At 38.0% G+C, this 25,157-nt stretch overlaps 1 protein-coding gene across 5 annotated transcripts in view; it reads right to left on the bottom strand.

The window, feature by feature from the left end:
- Positions 1–25,157, bottom strand: part of gfra1a (gdnf family receptor alpha 1a) — a 134,725-nt gene that overhangs the window by 18,701 nt on the left and 90,867 nt on the right. For all 5 annotated transcript variants that reach the window (XM_042010704.1, XM_042010706.1, XM_042010707.1 and 2 more), the window contains 3 exons: positions 18,500–18,609; positions 17,818–17,952; positions 3,214–3,395 (listed from right to left, as the gene is read on the bottom strand). In XM_042010704.1, the coding sequence (XP_041866638.1) occupies positions 3,214–3,395; positions 17,818–17,952; positions 18,500–18,609 (427 nt within the window). The remainder of the gene's footprint in view (positions 1–3,213; positions 3,396–17,817; positions 17,953–18,499; positions 18,610–25,157) is intronic.

The raw sequence follows: 25,157 nt of genomic DNA, 5'->3' as shown, positions 1-25,157 counted from the left end.
ATGTCTCCTACAATGAACCTGCAAACAGCTTGTTAATTTCTGTCTTACTGGCTGCTGCGCTCCAGGAAATGTTGAAAAAAAGCTGAAGGCTGCTGAAGGACTCCTTCCACTGACCGGCGAGCAGGATCTTTCACCACAAGTTTGGACTGAAACTGGACTCAACTGAAAATAAGGCGAATATCGCCACTGACCAAAATCGAATCGCCGACTCTCCAGCTTAATTTTTCTTTCTCTTTAGTTGGCACACAATCAGCTACGTCACACAAATCGATCTCTATGGCAACAAGCCCAGGCAAGCGCACACACAGGCAGCAGCATGCGCGTACCACTTTAAAACAGATCAGAACTTTACACATAGGCAAACACGGCTCGAGTAACGCAGAAAAACATGTTACTGTAGTCCAGTAAAGTAATTTTGTTACCGATATTTTAAGTGTAACGCATTACTTTACTTCGTTACCCAAAAAAGTAATATTGTTACTGTAACACTTTACTACCAACACTGGTTGTCAGCTGTGTCTCAGCAACAGCAGTGTGAAACTCTGTGGGGTAAATTATGATTATACCGTGGTATGGGTGAATACTCGATTCTGATTGGCTGGAGGGTGTCCATTAAAAAGTGATAATAGACACCTATGAAAGAAGTTCTGAAATGAAATGAAATTAAATGAAATGAAATGAATGAAATGAAATGAATGAAATGAAATGAAATGAAATGAAATGAAAAATACTTTATTAATCCCAAAGGGAAATTCAATTTCAAAGGTCAAATAGACTTATTGTTGTAAATTATTGCACTGACTAAACGGTAGTTGGTAACTGTGGCAGCAGAAACTCAGACGCCGGGCAGCAGACGCGCCAGATCATAGCAGCCTGCAGGCTTAGTGAACATGTAGGAAACCATCTGTGGACTTTGACTGTTTGAAACAAAATGTCGCATCATCCTCTGGACACACACAAGCTATAAGAGCTGCACCCGCCCTCTGAAATGACACTTTGTGTCACGTAACATAACGTTAAGCAATCATCTCCCTTCTCTCCACTGATCAGGTCTAATACAACAGCTGACTGACCTGGTTCTATGTCAGAGCAGGTTACCTTGGCAACGCGTCACAACGAAATAGTCCACTCAGCCGCTTCTTGTGAAAAACTTACGATTTTACTGGTAAAAAACATCCTTAAAGCATTATTAATTTATTTAATATTTTTTTCTTTTTTAATGGACCATGGTATAAATGGGATAATGCCCTCCGAGGTGACCATTATCATAAATTAATGGATGACGCAGAGGCGTGAACCGTCCAACGCAAAGCGGTTCACATCGGGCATTATCCCTTACTTGATAGCTTACCGCTTAGGTCAGTGGTCCCCAACCCTGGTCCCCAAGGCCCTCTATCCTGCAGGAATTAGACGTTTCCCTGCTGTAACATACGCCATTCAAATTAAATGGATCTCTAACAAGCTCTGCACGTCTGCTATTGAGACATTAATTTAAGTCAGGTGTACTGGGGCAGGGAAACATCAAAAGTCTGTAGGATAGTTGGCCCCAAAGACCGGAGATGGGGATCCCTTATTTAAGTTATCTATAGACGTTTTCCAGGCATTTATATCCCATCTAGGAGGTTTACAGTCCAGCCACAACATGCAGACTTTATTCAGAGACTCTATATCAGGGGTGGCCAACGTCGGTCCTCGAGAGCCACAGTCCTGCAGGTTTTCCATGCACCCTGCACTGACACACCTGACTCAAACTTATGAGTCAATGTGCAAATCCTCATAGGCTGTTGGATCCATTTAATTTGAGTCAAGTGTGTTGGTGCAGGGATGCATGGAAAACCTGCTGGATTGTGGCTCTTGAGGACCGACGTTGGCCACCCCTGCTCTATATGGTAAATGCACAATGAGCAATTAATGATAACAACGTTGTTTATCACATTTTCATCATAAAAAATGGCTTTCATTACTATGTTGTTAAGAGACCTCAATTTAGAACAAGAAATGATAATAAAACTACATTCTGTCAAACGTTCGATCAATCAGAGAGCTTAAATTGACTAAAATACACAATCATAAGCATCGAAAGTGACAAAAAAGTTCTATGTTAGTCAGAAAAGAAGGAAAATAATGCTCCTCTATGGTTGGAATAAAGCCAAGAAGACATTTTTGATGCACAGTGGCACCAAAAAGTAGCTGAGCTGGAGTTGGTTTAGTGAGGATAGCAGGTAAATAGTAGCAGAAATAACTGGAAAGGAGGAAAGAGTATAAATATGGAAACAGTTTCTCTTGTGTGTTTGTTTCAATGGAAATATTTTCTCCTGAAATTTCTACAGTTATTTTCTACAGTCATTCCTGAAAGCCAAGACTTAAGAGATGGATGTGCAGATGAGAAAAGGCTTGGTCACTGATGATCTGTGTGTTATTTCTACAAAGTTCTGTTAGTAATAAATTCTGTTTTCTTCTTCTGGTCGGCCTTTATGCTGCTATATCTATCGATGCATTGATTTTACATAATTTTAGCCTCATAATCTGACAGCAGAGACTGTCCTGAAAACACCATGTAACTGACTGGGATTAAAAGGGCTCAGTTTCAGCAGGCAGTTTTACAAAAAAAACAAACAAACAAAAAACAGGTAGCAAAAAATGGCTATGAGTTTTAAGGGTTAAACAAAGAAATGAATATCTCTGAAAGTGGTTGAGTACAAGGACTGGATGGGAAATGAGTGAAAAAGCAGCTGTTTGAAAGACCTTCAGAAAGTCTGGAAAAATATTTTATAAGATTACAACAAAGTCTGGCTGCTGCGAAGCAGGACGCGAGAAGAAGAGGGCTGCATCAAGATGATGCACAAAATCAAATATTGATAGAAAACCTCAGTAATGAAATTTCAAAAGAAAATGTAATTTTTTCATTTCCTTTACCTTGTCTGATATCAAAGTGCTGACTGGTTCAAAACCTTAAAGAATCCAGTTAGTTTGATCAAAAAGAAGGAAATTTAATGTTCGTATCTGTTTTTTCATTTTGCATTGCAGAGGTAAAAATGTCAGTCAAATTTATCAAATGCCGAATTCCAACTGCACCTTTTTATAGTGTTAAAGCAACGTTTTAAACATTGACAATCAGATGGGAGTAAGACAGCAGGAGACCTGAGTTACCTTTAAATATTTTTTTCTCAGATAGTTGTGACTCTGACTGAGCCACCGTCTGAGTCGTCTCACCTGAAGGCTGCCACAGAAGTGGTAGATGCCATCCTCTGCGTTAATGTGGTTGTCGAGGGTGTTTGGGTTGCGCTCGCGGTTTCTTTGATAAGGGGTGGTGATGGAGGTGGTGGTCTGGACAGGAGACATCGGCTGCCACATCCCAACGTCCGTCCCATTCCCAAAGGCCTGGATGGCGTTACCTATGAGAAAGAAAAACTGACTCATCATCATGAAAGACGGGAACATCTTCCAGAGCAGACGGGTTCATCCTGACTTCAACAGTTTCAAAGGCGCTGCACCCGTCTGATGAGTCCCTTTAAGATAAGCTGAGCTGGTAAAGTTTAAGTCTGTCACAGCAGAATTTCAAGCCACTCAGTTTAGCAGCCACCCGAGTCCAGCCATGAATCACAAGCTTGTTAGTCCCCATGTTAAAATAAAACTTTATATTGCACCAGTACAGACCACAATTAAAGGAGAGTTAGAAGGTACTTAGATTTTGTTATCACTTCCCTCCATTATAAATTCACCACACCGTCAAAAACCCAAGTGCTGATGTGGCTATTTACCATTAAGGTCCATTAGCAGCCCTATTAATAGCCTTCTATAGCTTTGATGTAAAGCACACACACATACACACACACACACACACACATCAGAAGAAAGCTGAGCTTTACTTTGCTGCTGTTTGAACATAATGATATTCTTCCCTCCAACGGTGAATCATGACCCTGACACTGTGGTAAAGGAAGGAAAAGCTAATCTGCATAACAGGCCTTTAACCCCACTAAAATATTCACACATACATGTGTGAAGACTGGTTGTGTCTATATAGGGAAACAGCATCACGTCTTTAGTTTTCACTATTTTTACTGGATAAATTTTTAGGTCAAACATAAAAAAATGTTTGTGCCAAATTTAAATAATGAATGAAATTTGCATTTATTAAATTTTTGCATACATGATAGTAGAAGTATTTGTGTATTCTTGATATAAAGCATAATTTATTGAGTTTTTTTTAAAATCTAAACAATAAATAATCTTTACCCAGATCTACTTAGTTTATTATGTCATCATTAATATCAGCCTACATTATTTTAAGCAAATGAAATCATCACTGCCAAAAAAAAGCTAAATGTTCCTCCACACCAGGGTTTTCTCTCATATTAAATACTGTTTAATACTGGTTTACATCATTACCATAAAACCAATAAAGTCTTTTTTTAAGCCTTAAAAGTACTAGATAGAAATCTTTCTCTCCCTTTTTATGATGGTTTTATAATTCAGAAATAAAATATGGTAAGTTTAGAAAAGTAAGCTTCCCTGATCCATTTATAAGATCTTACATGAACTTGCTCCTCCTCCTTTGGTGAGTTCATTGTGTTAAAATCCAGTATTAGTTGGAAAGCTTTATGTTGGTTGGTTTTGTTTGTTTTTCTTATTTGTTGTTTGTTTCTGACCTGTGCAGGGACTACAGATGTGAAGTAGCCTTTTGGCTAAGTCTATGTGTTTATCAAATGCAACCCTTTAAAATATCCAAAATGTTTTTAGGTTTTAATGATCAACTCAGATGGATGAGTCATCTGGATAGCAGCTCTGTCTTTGAATGAAATAAAACTGCTTTTGGAAGCATCTTGTTTTCATAGAACTACTTTTAAAGGGTCCTTTTGGCTCCTGGTTCAGAGTAGAGCCTTTAAAACAAACCCTGTAATCTTCAGGACTCTGTTGGTGAAGGAATTTATCCAACTGTTTTGTGGGTGGCTGCAGGTTAATGGAGCTTAATGGGATGATCTGACTCCAAAACTTGTGTTCTTTTAGTGGAGGAGGAAGAAAAAGGAGGAAAATTTGGGTACATACAGTACCAGTGAAAATATGGACACACTTTTCATTAAAACTAATGGGAAAATGTGTCCAAATCTTTGACTGGTTGTATATATCCATTTGCGTTGCTCTGAGTGCTCTAAGACTTAAAGATTATGGGTAATTTTTCTGTGCCAGCACACAAATTCAGTCCTTAAAAAAGCGAACAACACAGAGCCCATGGAACTGACTAAACCAAAGTTCACTCAAGCCAGAAAAGCTGCCTCTAGGGGACAAAAACAACTTCATAACAACCAGGATCAAGCACTAGAAATGTCACCTGTCTCCATACTTTTAATTATTTGCTTTAACAATGTGTCCTTCTTCTGTACAAGATAACAAACTCTTTTCATATCAAATCAAAAACCAAAAACAGGGAAAATTAAACCAAGAGGCACCAATGTTTCAGGCTCTTCCATATTTAGAGCATCGCCCCCATGTGGTAGCAGGAGGTTTTATATACACACAGGTGGAGTTACTGTTTGTTTTTATCATTTGGCACTGGTATTTGGTAAATTTAGTATTTTTTAAGCAGCTGCATATCCCCTGCAGTTGGTGTAACAGCTGTGATTTCATAAGTTTGCAGCAACTGTGACATTAGCAACATTTCATATTATTAGCTTTAAACAAAACACAGAAAAAGTGAGCAGCAATTATCCCCAGGCTTCACTGTGTTTATATGTTATATGTCTCACACTCCTCTTGCTACTACATAACTTCAGTCTTCTAATCTATAGTGTTATAGTAGTATAGTAATGCAACTTTTGAATTAGTCCATAAAGGTTTGCTGTCCTTTGGAGAGTTCCCCAGTCCTCGTAACCTCAGAAAGGCCCTAGAACAACTACAAATGCCTTCTAATGTTGCTACCAGTCAGCCTCACTTTGTTCTGTGTGAAATCTTTCAGACACATTAAGTCAGAAAACACTCATGTTTTTATGTCTGTTAGGCAGATGGCAGCAGAAAGGTACAAATGAAGCCAGCAGTCGGTGGTATAATGGTGAAAACCTAAGCCATGATGCCAGAGGATTAAGAGGGACTATAAATATAGTGAAAGGAAAATCAAACCCTGATAGCACAGGAAAAAAGGACAAAACCGATGCTGCTGAGGAGAATGTTGAGAATATTTTAATAAGACCAGCTACCAATCCAGCCAAGCTAATGTTGATAGGCTGGCAGTGAAAAAGAGCTGGAATCTTATCGTTCAATCTAGTCTTAGGTCACATAATTAGGTTCAATTGCTCGTTAGCACAAATAGCTGATGAGGCAATCACGTGGCAGCAACTCAATGCATTTAGTCATGTAGACATGGCCAAAATGACTTACTGAAGTTACAACTGAGCATCAAAATGAGGAAGAAAGTGGATTTAGGTGACTTAGAATGTGGCAAGGTAATAGCAAGGTGGTGGACCTGATAATGTAGACGGTGACTATATATGTAGATAAAGCTTCTGCCAGCTTTCACTCGTCTAAACATCCATATTAATCAGGATGAAGATGCATTTCTCTTCCATGAACATGGACTTTCACAGCCTGAAGTCAGCAAACCTCAGCAATGTAGCCCAAGCAGTAACTGCAGGGCTGCTGGCAACGCTCTTCCTCCAGACACTGCAAGCTGTGAGGAATAGCTGACAGCAGTCCAGACTTGGCAGGTTACCTGCACTTTTCAGGACTTTTCTGAAAGCAACATGGCAGAGTTTCATAACTCCTGCTGTTGCTCCACATAAATCTGTAAGCAAGAGAAATCGGGGCGTCCTCACCGTGTGTTTGGTATCTCAGAGGTGGTCTGAATTACTTCATTTTCCTCAACAGCTTAACCTCTGATAACTGCTTTGACAGGCAGCCATCAGAAAGATTAGAATTCAAACCTTCTCAAAACAGAGGTTAATATGGATTTTCTGCAGCTGGATATTTTGACAGTAGATGAGCAGCCTGCTAAAGACGAGACATTTGAATATCAGCGTAAATAAATTAATTAAACTTTGTCAGGTCACATTTGGATAGACAAATGGCTTCATGTCTTTCTCTTCCCTGAGAAACTCATCCTGACCTACAAAGAACCCCCGAGTTAGCTCCACATGGCACATTTAATAAACATGACTATTAATCTTGAACTAAGTAAATTTGGAGCTCTGTGTGGAGGACAGTCGAGACATCCTTAAAGATCTCTGTCTCTCACATTAACAGACATATTATTTTTTATCTAGTTTATGAAGAATATGCAGAAATATACCTCTCACTGTGCCAGGGTATTAAGACAAATTTGCTCCAGAAACTGGATTTGGTGTGGAGTGAAAAAAGGAGAAATGTTTGGCAGATAAATGAGTGTATTTAAGTCACAATCCCCTTTTTTTAATTTAACATTTTGAGAAGAAAAAAGGAAAACAAAGCTCTCCAAATGTGCTGGCATTCATTTCTGAGATACAATATTCAGCGGAAAATATGTAATTTTTGTCAATATCCTGCAGCCTTCATTGTGCGTGACTTTGCTCAAGTGAGCATGTGAATATTTAAATTCTGCTTACGTGATTGTGACTGTGTAGCTGGAAGATTTGTGTCGAGACAGCAGAAGGCTGATGAGCATAATTTAAGTAGTGATGGGCTCTTTTGTTGCTCTGTCTGTATCCTACCTGAGGCCTAATTACAGTAGACAGTCTGCGGAGAAACAGGATGTTTGGCAGCTGATTCCTGTTTGCAGATGTGTACAATTATTTCTCTTCACACATTTAATGTCCTTTTTGTTATTCTTGATTACATAAATATCTTTTGACAAGATACAGAAACAACCTTCATACAGTTTCTTGGTGTGATTAGATGGAAATCAATCAAAAAATCTCAAAGCAAATTACATCAAGCCATCCATTTTCCAAAGTGGGTTGTTGAGATGACAGGGCCAGGAGGGAAACCTAGACACTCCCGCCCCCTCTTCAGCCCCTCTTAGGATATCCTGAAGGAGTCCCAGGCCAGAATGGATATATAATCCCTCCAAAAAGTCCTGGTTCTGGCCTCAGGTCTCCTACCAGTCGATCATGCCTGGAAAAACCTCCAAAGGGAGGAAACGTTTTCAGACGTCTGAACCACCTCAGCTCCCCTATCATCCTTCTAAGGAAGCTCATTTCATCTGCTTGTATCCACAATGTTATTATTTCAGTCATTACCCAAATCTAATGGCCATGGGTGAGGGTTGGAACCAGTATAGCAGCCTCATTACTGCTGACGAAGCCCCAGTCCTTCTCTCGCTCCTTTCTACTATTCCTCATGAACAAGATGTCTGAGACGTCTAAACCCATCAGATTGATTCAAAGACCCATCCCAACCTGGATGGAGCACTCCACCATTTTCCACTTGAGAACCACGACATCAAACTAGTACGATTTGACTCTCATCCCGGCTGTGAACCACTCCTGTGTGTGCTGGAGGATAGAAACTGGTCATAACTAAAAGAACCATGTCATCTGAACCTTGAGGTTCCCAAACCAGTCATTCTCCTCTCCCTGATTCCACCTTGAAATCCTATCCATGATCTTGTCCTGGTCCAACACGCACCATAAGTAGGCTTGACTTTGTCATTTTCTCCCATCAGTGGTACAAACAGCCTTCCTCTAAAACATCTCTATTTGCATTGCGTCATTGTGTACTGTGTGCGTTCCTATTTTACTTTGTAAACAACAACCTACAGTATTTTCAGTATTCAAGCGGTTTCCTTGCCAGCTTTGCGTGAGTTTCTTTGAAAATGTCACAAACATCTCCCTGAGAACTGAAAAACTTTCTTCACCAGTTTTAACTTGTGCTACAGGGGAAACAAGTGGCAGTGAAGAGGTGAAGACAGACTACTGGGTTCAGTGGGAGGAACTATAGTCATCACAGCTTGTGTCTAACAGTGCATGGAAAATTATTAGGGTTGAAGAACATCCATCCATGTAGACCAGTGGTTACCAACCTATTATTCTTCAGGACCCCCTGTCCAACCTCGTGCTGAAACCATAGTTGGTTTTATTATTCCAAAAGTGAGATTCTCACCATAAATACTATATTCTGGCTGAGTCCTGTCTTTTGATAAAGCCAAAGTTAAATTAACAACATATAGCCTTACTTTTTTTCTTAAAATAGGGACAATGTGTGGATTTTAATCCCAATGGCTCTGAATGGTCAAGGCACCATCATTTTTCACTGTTATACAGATGACACTCAGCTGCACCTACTCATGATCAGGTGAGGCCAGTATGCTAACTAGTCTGCAAAGATGTCTTAATGACATAAAAAACTAAATGAACAACAAACGTCCTGTGTGAACTCAGACAAAACAAATCATTGCCTTGGATTTGAGCACCTCAGGAACAGATTAAGTCATTTAGTTTCTGTGGATGGTCTTACTTTGACATTGGTGGGTTTTTTTGTTTGTTTTTTTTTTTTTGTTTTATTTTGTTTTTTTTAACTCGCATATTAAGACAAATCACTAAGAGTACCTTCTTTCACCTTTGTATTATGAAAAAAAAAATAATAAAGATTTTCTCTCATAGGGATGCAGAAAAAATAACCTGTTCATTTGTCACTGCCAGGTTGGATTACTGCAATTCTTAATTAGTAGATTGTCCTAAAGCTGCTCTAAACAGCCTCCACCTGATCCAAAATGCTGCTGCAAGACTTCTGATGGGGATTAACAGAAGAGATCACATGTCTCCAGTCCTGGCTTCTCTTCATTGGCTTACTGTGAGATCCAAGATTGGATTTAAGGTTCTAGTACTCACATATGAAGCTCTCATTGATCTTGCTCCATCTTAAATTAAAAATCTCCTTGTTCCATATTGTCCCAAGAGAACAGTCCACTTTATTTGTGGTTCATCTGGTTTCTAGGAGTAGATGGGGAAGCAGAGTCTTCAGCTATCGGGTTATTCTGGTGTGGAACCAGCTTCCAGTCATAGTTCTGGATGCAGACTCTGTCTCTACTTAAAACAGGTTTAAAACTTTCATTTTTATAAAAGCTTGTTGCTGGGCTGCCTCGCTTTGGTCAGAGTTTTTACAGCATTTTGGGACCATTTAGTTTTATTTCTTTTACTTCTTTTACCTGTTTAAAATAAATTGCTCTACGGTGTTTGCTAATACATTTTTATAGCATTTAATAGCTTTAGCAGCTATATTGATTGTTTTATGACTATCATGATGTTTAATTTGCATTTTTAAAATCTTTTTTTGTTTCAAGTGAAGCACATTGAGTTGCAGTTGTGCTTGAAATGTGTTATATAAATAAAGACGTTACTAAAATGATGTTTAGATTTATTCATTGTTCTTTTGTGGCTCTTGATGACACAAGATGCAGCTTACTTTAACTAAATCATCTTTTTGGATTTAAAGGATGACACGAACACACGTGTTGTGATGATCATTATCAGTAACTCACTTAAAATATATATAAAAACATCTACAACATCACAGAGAAAAGGTTTATACGCTTTACAACAAACAAGGATCAAATAGACCAGATGAGACAGACTTGATGGCAGCTGAGGAGCTGGCTATCCACCAACAGAAGAGAGACCTTCTCCTCCGAATCACTGACTGACAGGCTATTTTTATCAATGCAGAACCATTAAAAAAATCATAATAAGTTTATTTTGAGATTATTTCATGAAATGACATAATTGAGATTCATCATCGTATGCTGAGAACAGCTGCGCCTGAGAGAACCTGAGAGAACTAACTAATGTATGATTGATAAATCCAGGGTCAGGTAAAACCTAAAGTTACATACGGAGAAACAAAGATTGCAAACTATTTCACAGATAAACTGTCACTGGTTGTTTGAAGATCAGACACAGACTTGAACTGCAAGAAGTGGAAGCAAAGCCCTAAAAGAACTAATGCAAACAGTGTGACCCCTTAACCAAACACAATATCATCTCCCCACTGCAGCAGATCCTGATGTTTGCTGTACGACTGACTCACACAGATGTCTGCATTACCACTTTATGTCTCACTTTACATGCACAAGGTTTGGTGTACACTAGAATTATGTTATATGGTGTGACCTTTGCATATTCAGGGAATGGGCACTGGAAAAGCTTTGAATATATTAAGGCTCGGCGTTGGCTTGGAATATTAAAGCAGAGGATATAAATCTCAGCTGTGGAGTCACATTATAACTCTGATAAGCTGTAAGACAAATTACAGGATAGGAATGCACTTGCAATCTCCATCCTAGACATTCTTAGAGCCTCTACCAACTAGCAAGATAAAACAAGACATATAGGACAATATAACCACATATTATGAGCTTCTTTTTAATAAGATCAAAAGCTAAAAAAGGTTGCAAACTGCAGTATTAAGGCTGATAAATTAAAATTTTTCTTAATGAAGGAATTGCGGCTTTATACAATCTCTAAACTAGAACATAAGAACAAAAAGTATTCCTCTCTTCTTTCTCTGTAGTCATGACCCTGTAGCTGGCATTTGTCAGGATCTTCAGAGTTGTCAGTTCCAGTTACTGCTGAGCAAGCTTAATGAGAGCTGAAAGAGACTCGCCATGGAAGGAGGGAGATTGAGAAGAGAGGAGAGATGAGCAAAGTGAAGTGAGATGAAGTCTGAAGAGAAGGAAAGGGGGTAGCAATGGGAAAATATGGAAGCAGTGAAGGAGGAGGAGGCAGAGAAAGAACAGGACTGGGACTCATAATGAGAACTGAGAGGAGGCGTATTCTTTCACTTTATCCATCACATATAGCTGCCTACAGTGAAATAAAAGCAAACAACAGGTTTATAACTCCCATTAACCCACCTTTGATCCTACAAACCTCACATTGACAATTGAAGCCAATGCATATCACCAAAACACAAAACACTCTTTTCTGCAGCAGACCAACCTTATTAACCCTGAACGGTGAAAAGACAACAGAGCAGAGAAAACAAGAAGAGGGAGGGGAAAAGATAATAGAAGAGGAGAAGACAAATTGAGAGGGTGAAAAAGAGAAGAGTTGGTGAAAATGAGGCCGTGTCTTGTTGGTGTTTTCTCATCTGCTAACTGTCATTCTGACAGAGGAAAATCAAACCGCCCACTTTGCTCCTGCGAAGCAGAAACAAAGGCTGTTGGAGCTCATTATCCTCACAGGTCAGCGTTTTCTGGAGTAACCGTGGCTGCACCGACCAACTGACTGCTTCATTAACTGATAACATAACTGACTTATTAACAAAGAAACAGCACATGTTGACACATAAAAATGGCAAACTTAAATCAACACAGCCTAATGGGGCAACAATCAATATTTCACTATAGGAACTCAGTTATGGTTGATTGCTCCCATAAAACAGTTTTTTTTTTTTTTTGGAGACTTCAGGTTTTTTTTTCATCAAGCTAATTTTAAATTTGCTTATAGAAGAAAAACATATATGGGGGAATAAATGAGAGAAGTTCCATGACTTAAACTTGCTCAAGAGGCTGTTAGCAGAAAGCATTAAACTACAGTTAAAAAGTTACTTATGTTAATTTAGTCAGTTTGGTTTCCATTATCTCAGGTTTGACCACACCTGGAAAATTCCTTATTCTAATGGAAGGATTAGAATAAATAAATTAGATAGAATAGAATAAATAAACTTTAGATTTTTGGGGGGCAAACACACACACAAAGTACAGGTAATAAAAAAGGTATTAACCCTTAAAACTCTGCTAGATCATTATATTGTCAACTATTTCTCAGCTACTGTGTAGCTCTGTCGGGTAAATTGCGATGGATAGCTTATCCTTTACTTGACCTACAGAAGTTTAGCCAGATATTTTTATCCCATCTAGGAGGATTACAATCCAGCCACTATATGTGGTGTTTATTCAGAGACTCTATATGGTAAATCCACAATGAGGGATCCATGATAACACTGTCATCATAAAAAGAGATCTCTATCCCTACTACATGTCATTATCTGTGAGCTTTAGTTTGGGGTTTTGTTGGATTACTGTCCATGTTTCCTGTTTTATTTTGTAGGTTTATTCAATTTGCTTCACCTGCTCCTCATTTAGTTTATCCTCCTCAGTGTATATTTACCTCTTGGTTTCTTTTCTTCATTGCCATTTCATTGTGTGTTTTAGCCGTCTGTCTGTCTCTTAGTCCGGTCAGTTCCATGGTCTTTGTTTTGTGTTATTTGTATCATCGAGTCTGCAGTTGTAGCTTTTGTTTAATAACCCTTCAGTCGACCGTCATCTGCCTCCAGAGTTTCAGTCCTGTGTTTGGATCCCACCTCCGCATCTTAGCTTCCACATTCCATGACACTGTGTTGCTAAAATACCTCTATTTTGATCCAGAAATTATGACAATGACCATTTCTGTCTAATTTTAGACCAGTTAGTTAATATTATGTCCAATCAGGAGCAGCCAAAGATCTACAGGTGAACAGGAAGTTCTACATGTGCCTGAAAAGAAGAAAAATAATGTTCCTCCATGGCTGGAATAAAGCCAAGAAGACATTTTTTTTATGCACAGTGGCGCCAAAAACCAGCTAAGCTGAAGGTGGTTTTGTGAGAAGAGTAGGGACATAATAGGACACATAACCGTAAATATTAAATAAATGCTAATATTCTTCTCCTGAAAGCCAAGAATTGAACAAAGATAAGGAGGTGAGGAAAAGCTTGGTCCCTATTGATCTGTGTGTTATTTATTTGTATTTGTTGTTAGCAACAAATTCTGCATTGTTTCTTTAGTTGACCTTTTTGGTGCTTATATCTATTGTTACATTTATTTTACTTCATTAAAAAAATACAAAAAAAAAACAAAAAAAACAAAAAAAAAAAAACACACAGACTAAAAAAAAGCCAAAAATTTGGAGTTTTAAGGGTTATTGGCGAAAATCAATCATAAACAATTAATTCTGTACATTCTGCTTTAGACTGTTTAGAGATTATTGCAATGGGTCTGAAGGATTTTTAGTTTTAGTTGAAGTTATGAGGTGATACTGCATCCTGAGCTGTATTTTTTCTGTTTGGCAGCTCTCAGAAACGGCAAAGCATGAATATAAAAAGAGTTTTGAAGATTTTTGGGACTGTTTAACCATGCATTTTTTTTCAAACACAGACCTAACCACATAAAATAATTCTAACCCAAATCACTAGAAGACAAGAGTGAATGAAAAAAGTTAGTTCAAATCACTTCACTTCAATCTAATCCAGCCCATAATCTGCTGGAATTATATCTGTAGCGTGAATGACTGATGAATTACAGCGATTTGAACAATTTCGTCACCAGAAATGGGGTCAGATTTGAAGAGTTAACAGGAAGGAAGGCAGCCATCCGCCTTGACTGGGGATGGAGAGGAAAGAAAAGAGAATCAAAAACACAGTTAATATGACTGCAGGACACTAGCTTCACAAATATCCATCGATCCTGTATCATCCTGTTTAATATTAATACCATCTGATACATGCTTTTATTGAATCTCGTTGGATTTCTGTAATGGACTTTACATAGTGAGTCAGTCCTAACTGCTGCATCTGTAGCTGGTGCAGAACGGCGCTGCAAGACCTTTTAACAGGCACCAGTAGAAGGAAACACATTACCCCTGTCCTGGATTCACTATGCTGGCTGTCTGTGCGTTTTAGAGTTTATTTCAAACTTCCTATGTTTGTTTTTAAGTGTCTAAAAGGCCTTGCCTCGCCTTACCTCTCCTAGCTTCTTCATCCCTACTCACCTCCTCGGTCCCTGAGGTCAGCTGACCATCTGCTCCTGCAGCTAATGAGGTCCAGGAGGAAGCTCAGAGGGGACAAGACCTTCTCTGTTGCTGCTCCATAACTGTGGAATAATCTTCCTTTACACATCTGAGAGGCCCCTTCACCGTCCATTTTTAAAACTCACCTTAAAACCCATTTTTATTGTTTGGCTTTCAACCTCAGCAAGATGTAGTTTTGTTTGTCTTTTGTTTTAATAGGTTTTTATTGTGTTGGGTTTAGCTGTTCTTATGTGTCATGTTTTATTTGTATTCATGTTGATTCTTTTTGTGTGCAGCACGTGTTTCAGCTGTGGCTGTGTTAAAGTGCTTACTAAATAAAGCTGGTTCAATATTCTAAGACTTTGTTGACGAGTTAACAAGGTGGTTGATGTAGGTGGATGTCTCCATGTTGGAACAAGGCACCCAGCTACCCACAATTAAAATCTGCTTGGACCATTGTGACTATTTTAAGCTCTGTTGTGAGATCAGGTTTAATAGAAACTGTTTACTTTTATCAGCAGCTAACAGGAAAACATAGGAGAACATTTACTATTTGCATTCAACATCTCTCCATACTCAGCTCATCTTCATAACTAAGTTTAAACCTATATTATGACTAATTATTTGCAATTAACACATATTTGAAAATTTGACTCAGTTTTTCTTGACAGGGATTTTCGGCCATCATCCATCAGGAAGATTCAAGCATGCGTGATCAGAAACATTCATCCCTCAACGGTGTCCTTGAGCAACATACTCTCCATCTGACCCTGTTTTCTGCCCTCCAAAGAAATCAATGCAGTATCACATTACACTTAAGCTCTGTTATGGTGGATGGCAGCAGCCAACAGACATTGTGATATTAAAACACAAGAAGAATCGGCTCTGTTTACACAAACACACAATAAATCTGATCCTTTTCTCCGTGGTGCTGAAACAGCTGAAGTTTCCAGATATTTGCTTCTGGGGAAGCGAAGTACATTCCTAGGTGCTGTAGGAAGTTTCTAAGTGGAAATCGTTGACTTTTAAAACATAGCACAGCAAGAAAACACTCAAACTCTTTCGAAACTAGCTTAGCAAAAAGATATATATAAAAAATTAAGGTAAGTTGTGACTATACACTTAAGACATTTACATCGACTTCTAGAAATGTCTGACAGCTTCATGTAGAAATCCACAAATAGGATTTTAGATTCTGCTTTGAAAAGCTGTAAAACATTTTAGAGAAACTAAAATCTGCGTTTCTGACTCAGCGATGGTCCTCTATTTAATCTTTATGAGCTATTCTTTGGTGGATTTGTGTGTTGAGAAAGACTTTCAGGTGGTCTTACAGTCTCTTACAAGGACTCACAACTGAGCCAATGTCAGCATGATGTAAGGCCATAAATTAACAACACCAAACACTTTTACCCTCATGCCTCACAGCAGATAGGTTCTTTGCTTTAATAGACTTTTTTGTTTAAAAAAAATAATATTTAAAAATAAAACCTTAAAATATGTTTATTTTTTACTGTAGCTTAAAAACAAAACAAAAACTGTTATTCTAAAAGCTTTGGGCCAGTTGCACAAAGCACCTTCATCTCAGATTTTTCTAAGACACCAATATCTTTAAAATAAAATCTGTTGCACAAAACAGCCGCAGGTTTTCCTTCCTTGGAGTTTCCTTAATTATTTAAGGTCTTCCATCTATACCTTGACTTCATACTTAAAGAGGCCCTTAAGATGAGCTAAGCTGCCACAAAAAAACCATCAGCAATGATCTTGCAGAAGTGAGATTAAGTCTGAACAAGGCTCTACTGAACATTAGCAGATTTTTGTATTTTAGCAACCCCCTATGGCAGCTAGTTTAGCATCCATATTGCATCCTGTCTCTTCTCTGAGATCTCTCTAGCCAGTTCTGTTGACTTTCGTTTTATCACTGTCTCATTTACGTTCTCTCTTCCTCCGATAATGCCCTCTAGGGTTTCTTCACTTTGGTCACGGTGCCCCTTTAAAACCGCCACAGTCACTGTGTGTGATGCAGCTCTGTGAAGTAAAACGCAGCTGTAATGTGAAGCTCTGGGCTGGAAAAAAAACATTAATAAGTTCCTTAACTGTGGGACGCTGCAGGGCTAAGATGGCTCGGGGAATGTGCATAATGAATGTCAGTGTCCCATCAGAGACAGAAGCTAAGTTTATGCTCAGAAAATGATGTTGTGGTGCTTTAAGTGCCAAACTAAAAAGAAAACATAAGTAGTAACAATCTTCATGTCTTTTAGATGCAACACTTCAATTTTTATGATTTCCTTTAGATTAGGTAAAGAGATGTTTGGTTCCCGGAAACATTTGTTTGGTTCCAACTCTGGTCCTAGACTGAATGACTGTCATTTAAAATCATGTGTTTTAAAATCAGAAGTGTTTTGCACAATAAGAGAACAGCAAGTCCTACATCTTAAAGGTTAAAAAACACAGACATCACTCGTGCTTTGATAGATATAAAGACAACTTAACCATTTAATAAAAAAAATTGTGTGTCATTTTCTTTAGTATGTCACATCTTTGAAAACAGTTTGAAAGACCACAAGTTCTTCCCCTTTTCAAATACGCTAAACAAGTTCAAAATTTGCCTGTTTTTGTTATGCATACATGACAAAGTGTGTGTAGAATATGCAGAGAGAAAGTGTGTGTGTGTGTGTGTCTGAGGGGGTTTGTTAATTGAAGTCATTGTGTGGATGAAAAAGCTGCTTTCTGTCAGGAGTTCTGCAATGGCTTTCAGGCACACACACACGGTAACGCAGAGATATTTACACACATTCAGCCTCTGTGCTGCAATACGACTGGTTTCTGTATAATGCTGTGGGATAACAATGCAAGCATGGCAAAGGGATATATTTGGTTTGCAGGAGAGACCGAGAGAAGGAGAGACAGGAAAATAAAGGAGGGGGATATGAGTGCAAAGCTGAAACAACACGGGCAGAGACGGGGTGATGGAAATAGAAAGTAACAGTGCAGAACACAGAGGAGCAGATAAGAGCGAGCCACTGTCGAAAAGAGGGGAAGATAATAGAATACGAGATGAAACAGCAGCTGAACAGAGGGGAAACTTACGGAGGCAGGTGTTCTCTGTGAAAAACTCGGTGAACTTGTCGCACTCGTCCTTGTTGTTGCCGCTGTTGCTGCAGTCGCAGTAGGGCGAGACGCTGATTTTGGGCGAGCGCAGGTAGTTGGGAGTCATCACGGTACCTGCAGCAGGTGGATAGAGGCGTACGTTTAAGATGAGGGAGAACCGTGGTCAAAAACAAGGCCTTACTGTCTGCGGCTGAGCCTGAACTTCATACAGAAATGTTTTAAAACTCATCTTCCTCATGAGTTAAATGATAAACACATTTAATGATTGTAAGGTTTATTTCTTTTCTCTCGGTGATCAGGAGTAAGTCAGTGGGCTGGGTTTTCTGCAGAGGGCAGAATGCAGAGGAGCCGGAGTGAAGAATAGGCTTTCTCTCTGCAAGGGAAAGCAAATAGCTTCAGTCAGTGATTTCTCACTCCCCCAATGGATTGTTCCCCTTGAGCTGGCTGCTTTCCAAAATGGACCTTTTTGTTTTGTGGGAGGCAGAATGCATCAGTGCTGTGTGGACAGGGTGTGTATGTGTGGTCCAGTTTGGTGACTTGGACGCTCGCTGACTTTAGTGAAAGAGGTTTAGGAAACATGAGCAAATCAGACCAATCAGCAATTCACTGAAATAAGAAAGTTATAAATAAAGCTCAGCAATAACAGCAGCTGCGGACTCACCAATAAGACCGGAGTAAGCGAGGAGGCAGTCTGCGTAGTTCTCCTTCAGACATCCTGACAGCGACCGAGGCTCAGGCTGGCAGTTAACAAAGAAGTCAGCCAGTCGTGACCTAAAACACACACAAATCCACAACCATCAAAGCCAGACACGATTAAAGCTCCACTACATATCACATGAAAACTTCAGATGGCCGTTGTGACTGTTACTGTGCAGCAAGATGCTCGGCCCTAATTAGCAGACTGGAAGTCATTTCTCTCAATTCAATTAACTTTCTGAACGGCCGCCTTCAATGAAGTCAGATGACCCTCCTTAAGTAAGCTCGGTCTGGTCTATCTCCTGGAGCAACACAGGCTAAAGGCAGCTGAACCGAAGGCATCAGGGGAGATCTCTTGGCTCTCTGATATGAAATAAAAAATGTTAAAACGAGTTTTGGGAAGTGATATTCAGAAAGAAAAGTTATTTATACAGTCGGATCTCATTTAGGAAGTTTGCAACATATGTTCATACCTTCTGAACTAAGGCTAATACAACCCCTCGAATAACTCAAATAAACTGATAAAAAAAATCCTGCAAATTATTTGCTTTGATGGTTCGTTTTATTCAGAGAAATGTTTTCTCACCGTGTTTCACACCAACAGTTGCTACTGTCACACAATACATCTGTGTCACGCTTGATTTGAAAAGATGGAAAAAAACAAAAAACAAACTGGCTTTTGGGACCATTTAATAAAAAAAGAAAAGCTAAAATACTGTTCAGCATATCTGTTGTAAAAACTGAATTATTTAATCATTATAGCAAGTTTATTAACAGAACTGTATTTATTCATTACCAATATATTAACTTACTCCACTGAGATTTTACAGAAACCATGTTAATAAACTGTTTCTACCTCATCATTTATCCATTAAAAAAGTCTCGTTCACACTTTTACTTTTTAAATTGCACTTACAACCCTGACACGCATGTTAACAACTGCCGTGCCTTGGAGATAAAGTTGTTTGGATTGAATTTGAAGTGAAGTGAAATTTAATAAAAATTAGGGCTGGGCATGTTCTTGCGTTATTATCCCGTTAACACGTTAATTAATTAACGCTGTTAATTAATTACGCATTAATGCAGTTTTTTTTAATTTCAAAGTTAGTTGTTCAGCAGAATTGCTGAAAGAACTCCACCTCCACCTCCACCTCTTGCTGCAGTCTTATGTAAACAAACAGGAAAGAGCAGGGTTGTCAAAATAAAAAGACGTTTTCTGTCTGACTGACAAAAGAAAGAAAAAAAGAGACCAAGACATGTTAAATAGTGGAGATAACACAGAAGCTAATTTAGCCGAGAGCAGCTCAGTCTGTCCTGTTGAATTCCTGAGTATCACAAGGCTGAAACTAAAAGCAGAAAACTTTCTTTAGTCATCAAATTAAAGATGTGTCCAGGCAAGGTGAACAGTCAAGCTATGAACTTTTTATTTCCATCTTTCTTTTTCATAAACATTTGATTTTACTGCATTAATATTTAAGATGTGAATTATAATAAATACTTGAACTGGTACTGTGCTAAGAAAATATTGAATAATTAACCAAAGTAACCAAAGTTACAGCATTTTCTTCATATAGCAGTGCTTTTAAAGGAAAAGGATATTTTGTGCGTATCAACGCGATTAATCCCGTTTAAAAATTTTAATCGTTGCACAGCACTAATAAAAAGGTAAAATATTTCTTATCTCATGTCTCAGTTAATGAATCAAATAACTGATAAAGTACATTATTACCTAAATGACTATTTGCTGCAACTCTTACCTGTGGCAATAAAATAAAAACTGAGGTGTTTATTAAAATTAGTCCACAGTAAAACAGTTAGGTGTAGCCAGCAAAGATAAGTCGCTGTTCTCTGGAAATTTTTTTACAAGTTTAATAAATTTGCTTTTGACTTTTGAACATAAAATTTAAGTTTTAGTTAAGTTTCAGTTTCAGCTAAGATCAGCTTCAACTAGAACAGGACATTGACAAGGTACCTGCAGCTACTATGTGATGCTGGCAAGTCAAACCTCTGAGGAATGTTTGCAACATCTATGGCACCAAAAATTAAGGCACTTCTGGAAGAAATGGGGGTCTACCTGGTACTAGCCACGTGGACCTGATAAAGTGGCCAGTGAGTGTATAAATATGTATAATGAGTGTATGCACCTAGCTCATTATTATACAGCGAAACCTTTTCTCACCAAAACCAATCATAGTTAGCCTGTATTACACCACACAATGAACACACACAAATTATTCTGGAGGCTATTAATTAAATTCCTATCAAGAGTTGTTCTAATCATGCATTCAGACCAGGCCCTGAAGACCAGGTCTTCCTGATCTTTGTGTCGATGATTAGCCACATTTCAGCAACTGCAGTTGACATTTCAGTTCTCATCTACACATAACGCTCACTTTTCCATCAGCCTGCCGTCTCTTAGCCCACATTCACAGGAGGTGGTGTTTCATTGTCATACTATCTACAAAATTCATTCATTCAGGAAGAGCTGGGTATACAGATTACAGCAGAGGTCATGAAAACATTCAGCGTTTCTGTAAAGTGGTCCATAGATTACATGAATCTCCAACCAGGTTGCACAAGAAGTCTCACCCTCTTTGTATAAAACAAAATCTTTGTCTCACTAGTTTATAAAGTGTAAAAGTTTAGAGTTTGTTTGTACTAATGTTTAATCTTGTTGGAGCTGATTAAGACAATCCCTTCCATTCACATCAAATCATAAAAAGTAACAAAGGTAGTGTTTTTCTGACTTTACTATAGTGTGATGTACTACTGTGATACATACGAACATATCAAAGTTGATGAAAAAATAAAGAAAAAAACTGGTATGAATGAAATTAATTGTGTTCAATCAGAATGTAATAATGTCTCATATTGATCACTGGATCCCGAATTAGATCGAATTAAAACCACATTATAGCAGGATTTGTGATAATGGCCAAAACTGAATCATTTCTACCGAACTGATATGTTGCATCGTGCTCAAACTTGTGATTTACCCACCTAAATGTTACTGTCATTGTTTTTGTGTTTCTGTTCTTCATCTCTTTGTTCGTTTGTGTGGCTTAAAATCATTAAAAAAGGAGGTGTTATTAGCTGGTATAGAACTAAATGGTGAAACTGAACAGATCTAGAACCAATTGGAGCAAACAAACGTGTGATTTAGTGCAGAAAATCCTGTTTTCTCTGCATCATCTTTTTGTATTAAATCCATTAATAATATCAACAAGATGAACAAATCTGCACCAAAATAGATAAATGTCTCCACTTTTTATAAATATAAAATAACATATAAAGACATGGTACTCAAATAGTGCAGAAAAAAACACGAGTACTAGTCATCACAAGCTGATAATTGGTACTACTAACTTATACTAATATATACACTGAATATTGTTATTACAGATTTGTTATTATAATTATTATTAATATCGATATTATTGATATTTATTGTTCCTACTACTACTCTGCTACTACTTTACAGCTCTATTATAAACTCATGTGTTGTTTAGGATGGAACTGAGTGGTATAATATAGACCAGTAGTCTAATCTAAAAAAAAAAAAAAAAAAAAAAAAATATATATATATATATTTTTCAAGCCTCATATTTACCATTTTTATCATTGGGGGTCCAGTTATAAAGTTATTACAGGTTGTGTATTTTATCTTGGGGGGCGTGGCTGAAAACGTTTAAGAACCACTGCGTATTATCATTATTATTATTATTATTATTATTATTATTATTATTATTATTATTATTAGTATTAGTATTATTATTATTATTATTATTATTATTATTATTATTATTATTATTATTATTATCAGTAGTAGTAGTAGTAGTAGCAGTACTACCCAACTCTATTACAAACATGTTATTTAAGGAGATATTGATGTTTATGAAGAGTATTATTATTATTAATAACAATTATTATTATTATTATTATTAGTAGTAGTAGTAGTAGTAGTAGTAGTAGTAGCAGTAGCAGTAGTATAAGTACACAGCGCTATTACAAACATGTGTTCTTTAAGGAGATACTGATGTATATGTTAAGAATTATTATAAAATAATAACAACATTTATTATTATTATTAGATGATGTAATGCCTAGTGGATGTTATTGATAAATAATGTGACTATGGTATATCAACTTTAAATTGTTGTAATTCAGTAGGGTGGGATTAGATAATCTTGTCACATTTTGTTAATTTCTTTATTAGTTTAATTTCCCTTTTGCATTCATATTTTTGCCTTTATGTTCAAACAAACTCTCAATCAATCAGCCGAAATGATTGGCTGGGCCTGGACATCGTGATAAATGAGCTCCCAGAATCAGCTGTGGTGTAATTTATCCATGTTTCTCCAAAGTGTTGAATCCAGTTCTCACATTGTTTTCTTTTCGTCCATTCATCATCCTTTTCTCCTGAACAGGACACCTGTGTTGGAGCAGTGTGGAACCACCAGGAGAAATAACTCCATAAACACAAAGTTTCCAAGAGAAAGCAGATTTCTCTGTTTTAACTGAATGTGTAGCTCACATGTGTAAGAGCTATATGTACCAAAATACTTCAGGTATGCCCTGCTGGTATGATCTATCTAATCACAGCTGTGTGGTGCAGAGCCGAGCAGTGTGTCGTGAGAGTTGTCAACAGCAGCCAGGACACCACACCTGACATATGCTGAGGGAGCCTGTGGAAATGCATGGCTTTAATCTATCTGTACTAACTGACAAATGGACTGGGAGGAAGCTGCACTGCAGTGAGACCTGTTGTTCAGCCCTGAGCGTATGTCTGATGGATAGAGAGCACCAGGGAAAGAATATAAAAGACAAAGATGGAGGGAAGGGTTGAAACGTGCAGTATGAATTCACTGTTGTCACGCTGCCTGCTGTTAAGCAGAGATGGAGGGGGGAGGGAGACCTGAGGCCACGGTCCAAATGGAACTGGTTTATGATGCCTAATGCTTCCATTTAATCCCAAAGACCCGCAAGACTGTTGGCTGCAGCCCCCAGAGACCACATCAACAAACAAGCAGACTCGAGCGAGGGCGGTGTCGGATGTCCTTCGTGAGGAACCTTTCTCTGACTCGTGATGCAGGAGCTCTACGGCGGCTCGGTGCAGTGCGTGGGTGTGATTCTGAGTCGAGGCGTGAAGGCAGGCGATTTATTTCCACTAGTGCTGGTGACTGCTGCAAAATGCAAAGAGGTGTCTGTGGGGAGTGTTTATGAATGAGTGTGTTTAAAATAGGGACAGTTTTTAGATTTTAGGGTTCTTGATGAGGGTCTGAGTAAAGCTCAGGGCAGACTGAAGCTCTGGAAGAACAGTTGTGGATGTTTTGTTTTCTCATTTGACTCTGGATGAGAAAAATCAGTGTGTATTTGCTCCACCTGCTCATCCCAAAGTAATCAGTACAATTCACACGACAGGCCAAGTATTCTGTTTGCAGGGTTGTGATTGGTCAGAGCACATTTCAAGTGACAACATCTTAACATGTCACTGTTATGATCTCAAGGCATTAAATATGTTTTTTGTTGTTGTTTTTTTATTTTCATGTTGTGTGTTAGAATTTCCCACCTATTTTTTCCTAGTTTAGCTTTCTGTCCTTGTTTCACACCTGGTTTCTATTTATACATCACACCTGTGTCATCTTAAAAGCATCCTTAAAGTTTTCACGTCCTCCAGTGTGAGAGGCCTGTGCGATGTAAATTTCATTACCCTCATTAGCAGAGGTTTAAATTGGGATTTGTTTTGTTAGGGTGCCATTAGCATGCATACATCAGGGTGATACATCCCTCTGGTCTGCACACCAATCAGACCATCCAGCTGGTGATGTGCAAAATAGGAAAATCTTCTGTATCTTTATGAAGTGTATTGTAGTGTTGTTGCCACTAAAACAGATAATTAAACAAAGAAACATGTAATTAAAACAGTTTTAGTTGATGGATTAACCAGGAACTGATTTTTATCTTATAATATCATTAATATTACTTTTTATTTTATTCATCACATCCACACGACCTTGAAAACCATCTTAAAAAGTGAACATTTTACAAAAGACTGCTACTTGTTTTCTTTTGTTTACTGTTCTTTTATTTACTTCACTTATTTCTATGTTTTGCAAAACCCTAAAATAGGAAAGGAAATTTATTTCTGAACCTTATATTATCTATTTGAGAATGAAGGCATAAAAAAGGAAAAAGACTGGAAGTTTGTAAAGTAAAGTAAGATATTTTTCTCTGATTTACTTCTCTATTCTGTTTGAGTTTTGAGCTAAAGTTACGATTACTGAAGACCCAACGGCTGAACACTGCTGACAGATTCAAGCAGTAGATGCCAAACTGGGGTGTTTACAAGCAGTCATGGAAAATTGTAGCTTTTAAATGGAGAAGTGTCTCAAATTTGACCCATTTATTGTTGAAAAAGTGGAACTTAAACATCCCATGATGACAGGGCTGAGTTTTTATAGAGCCTAGGCCCAAGTTAACCCCTATACTCATTAGCCTGAGAGGGTCCACCAGGTTATCTACAGCTTTGCTATGTACCGTAGACAGAAAACACAAAGTGCGTCAAGTTTCAAACATAAACAACCTTAGTCAATACCTCACTGATTTCTATGTCCTTTCCCAGT

The sequence above is a fragment of the Melanotaenia boesemani genome, chromosome 16 (assembly GCF_017639745.1).
Source record: "Melanotaenia boesemani isolate fMelBoe1 chromosome 16, fMelBoe1.pri, whole genome shotgun sequence".
Taxonomy (NCBI): domain Eukaryota; kingdom Metazoa; phylum Chordata; class Actinopteri; order Atheriniformes; family Melanotaeniidae; genus Melanotaenia; species Melanotaenia boesemani.
Note: the sequence above shows the minus strand (reverse complement) of the source record. Positions and strands in the feature narration are given on the sequence as shown.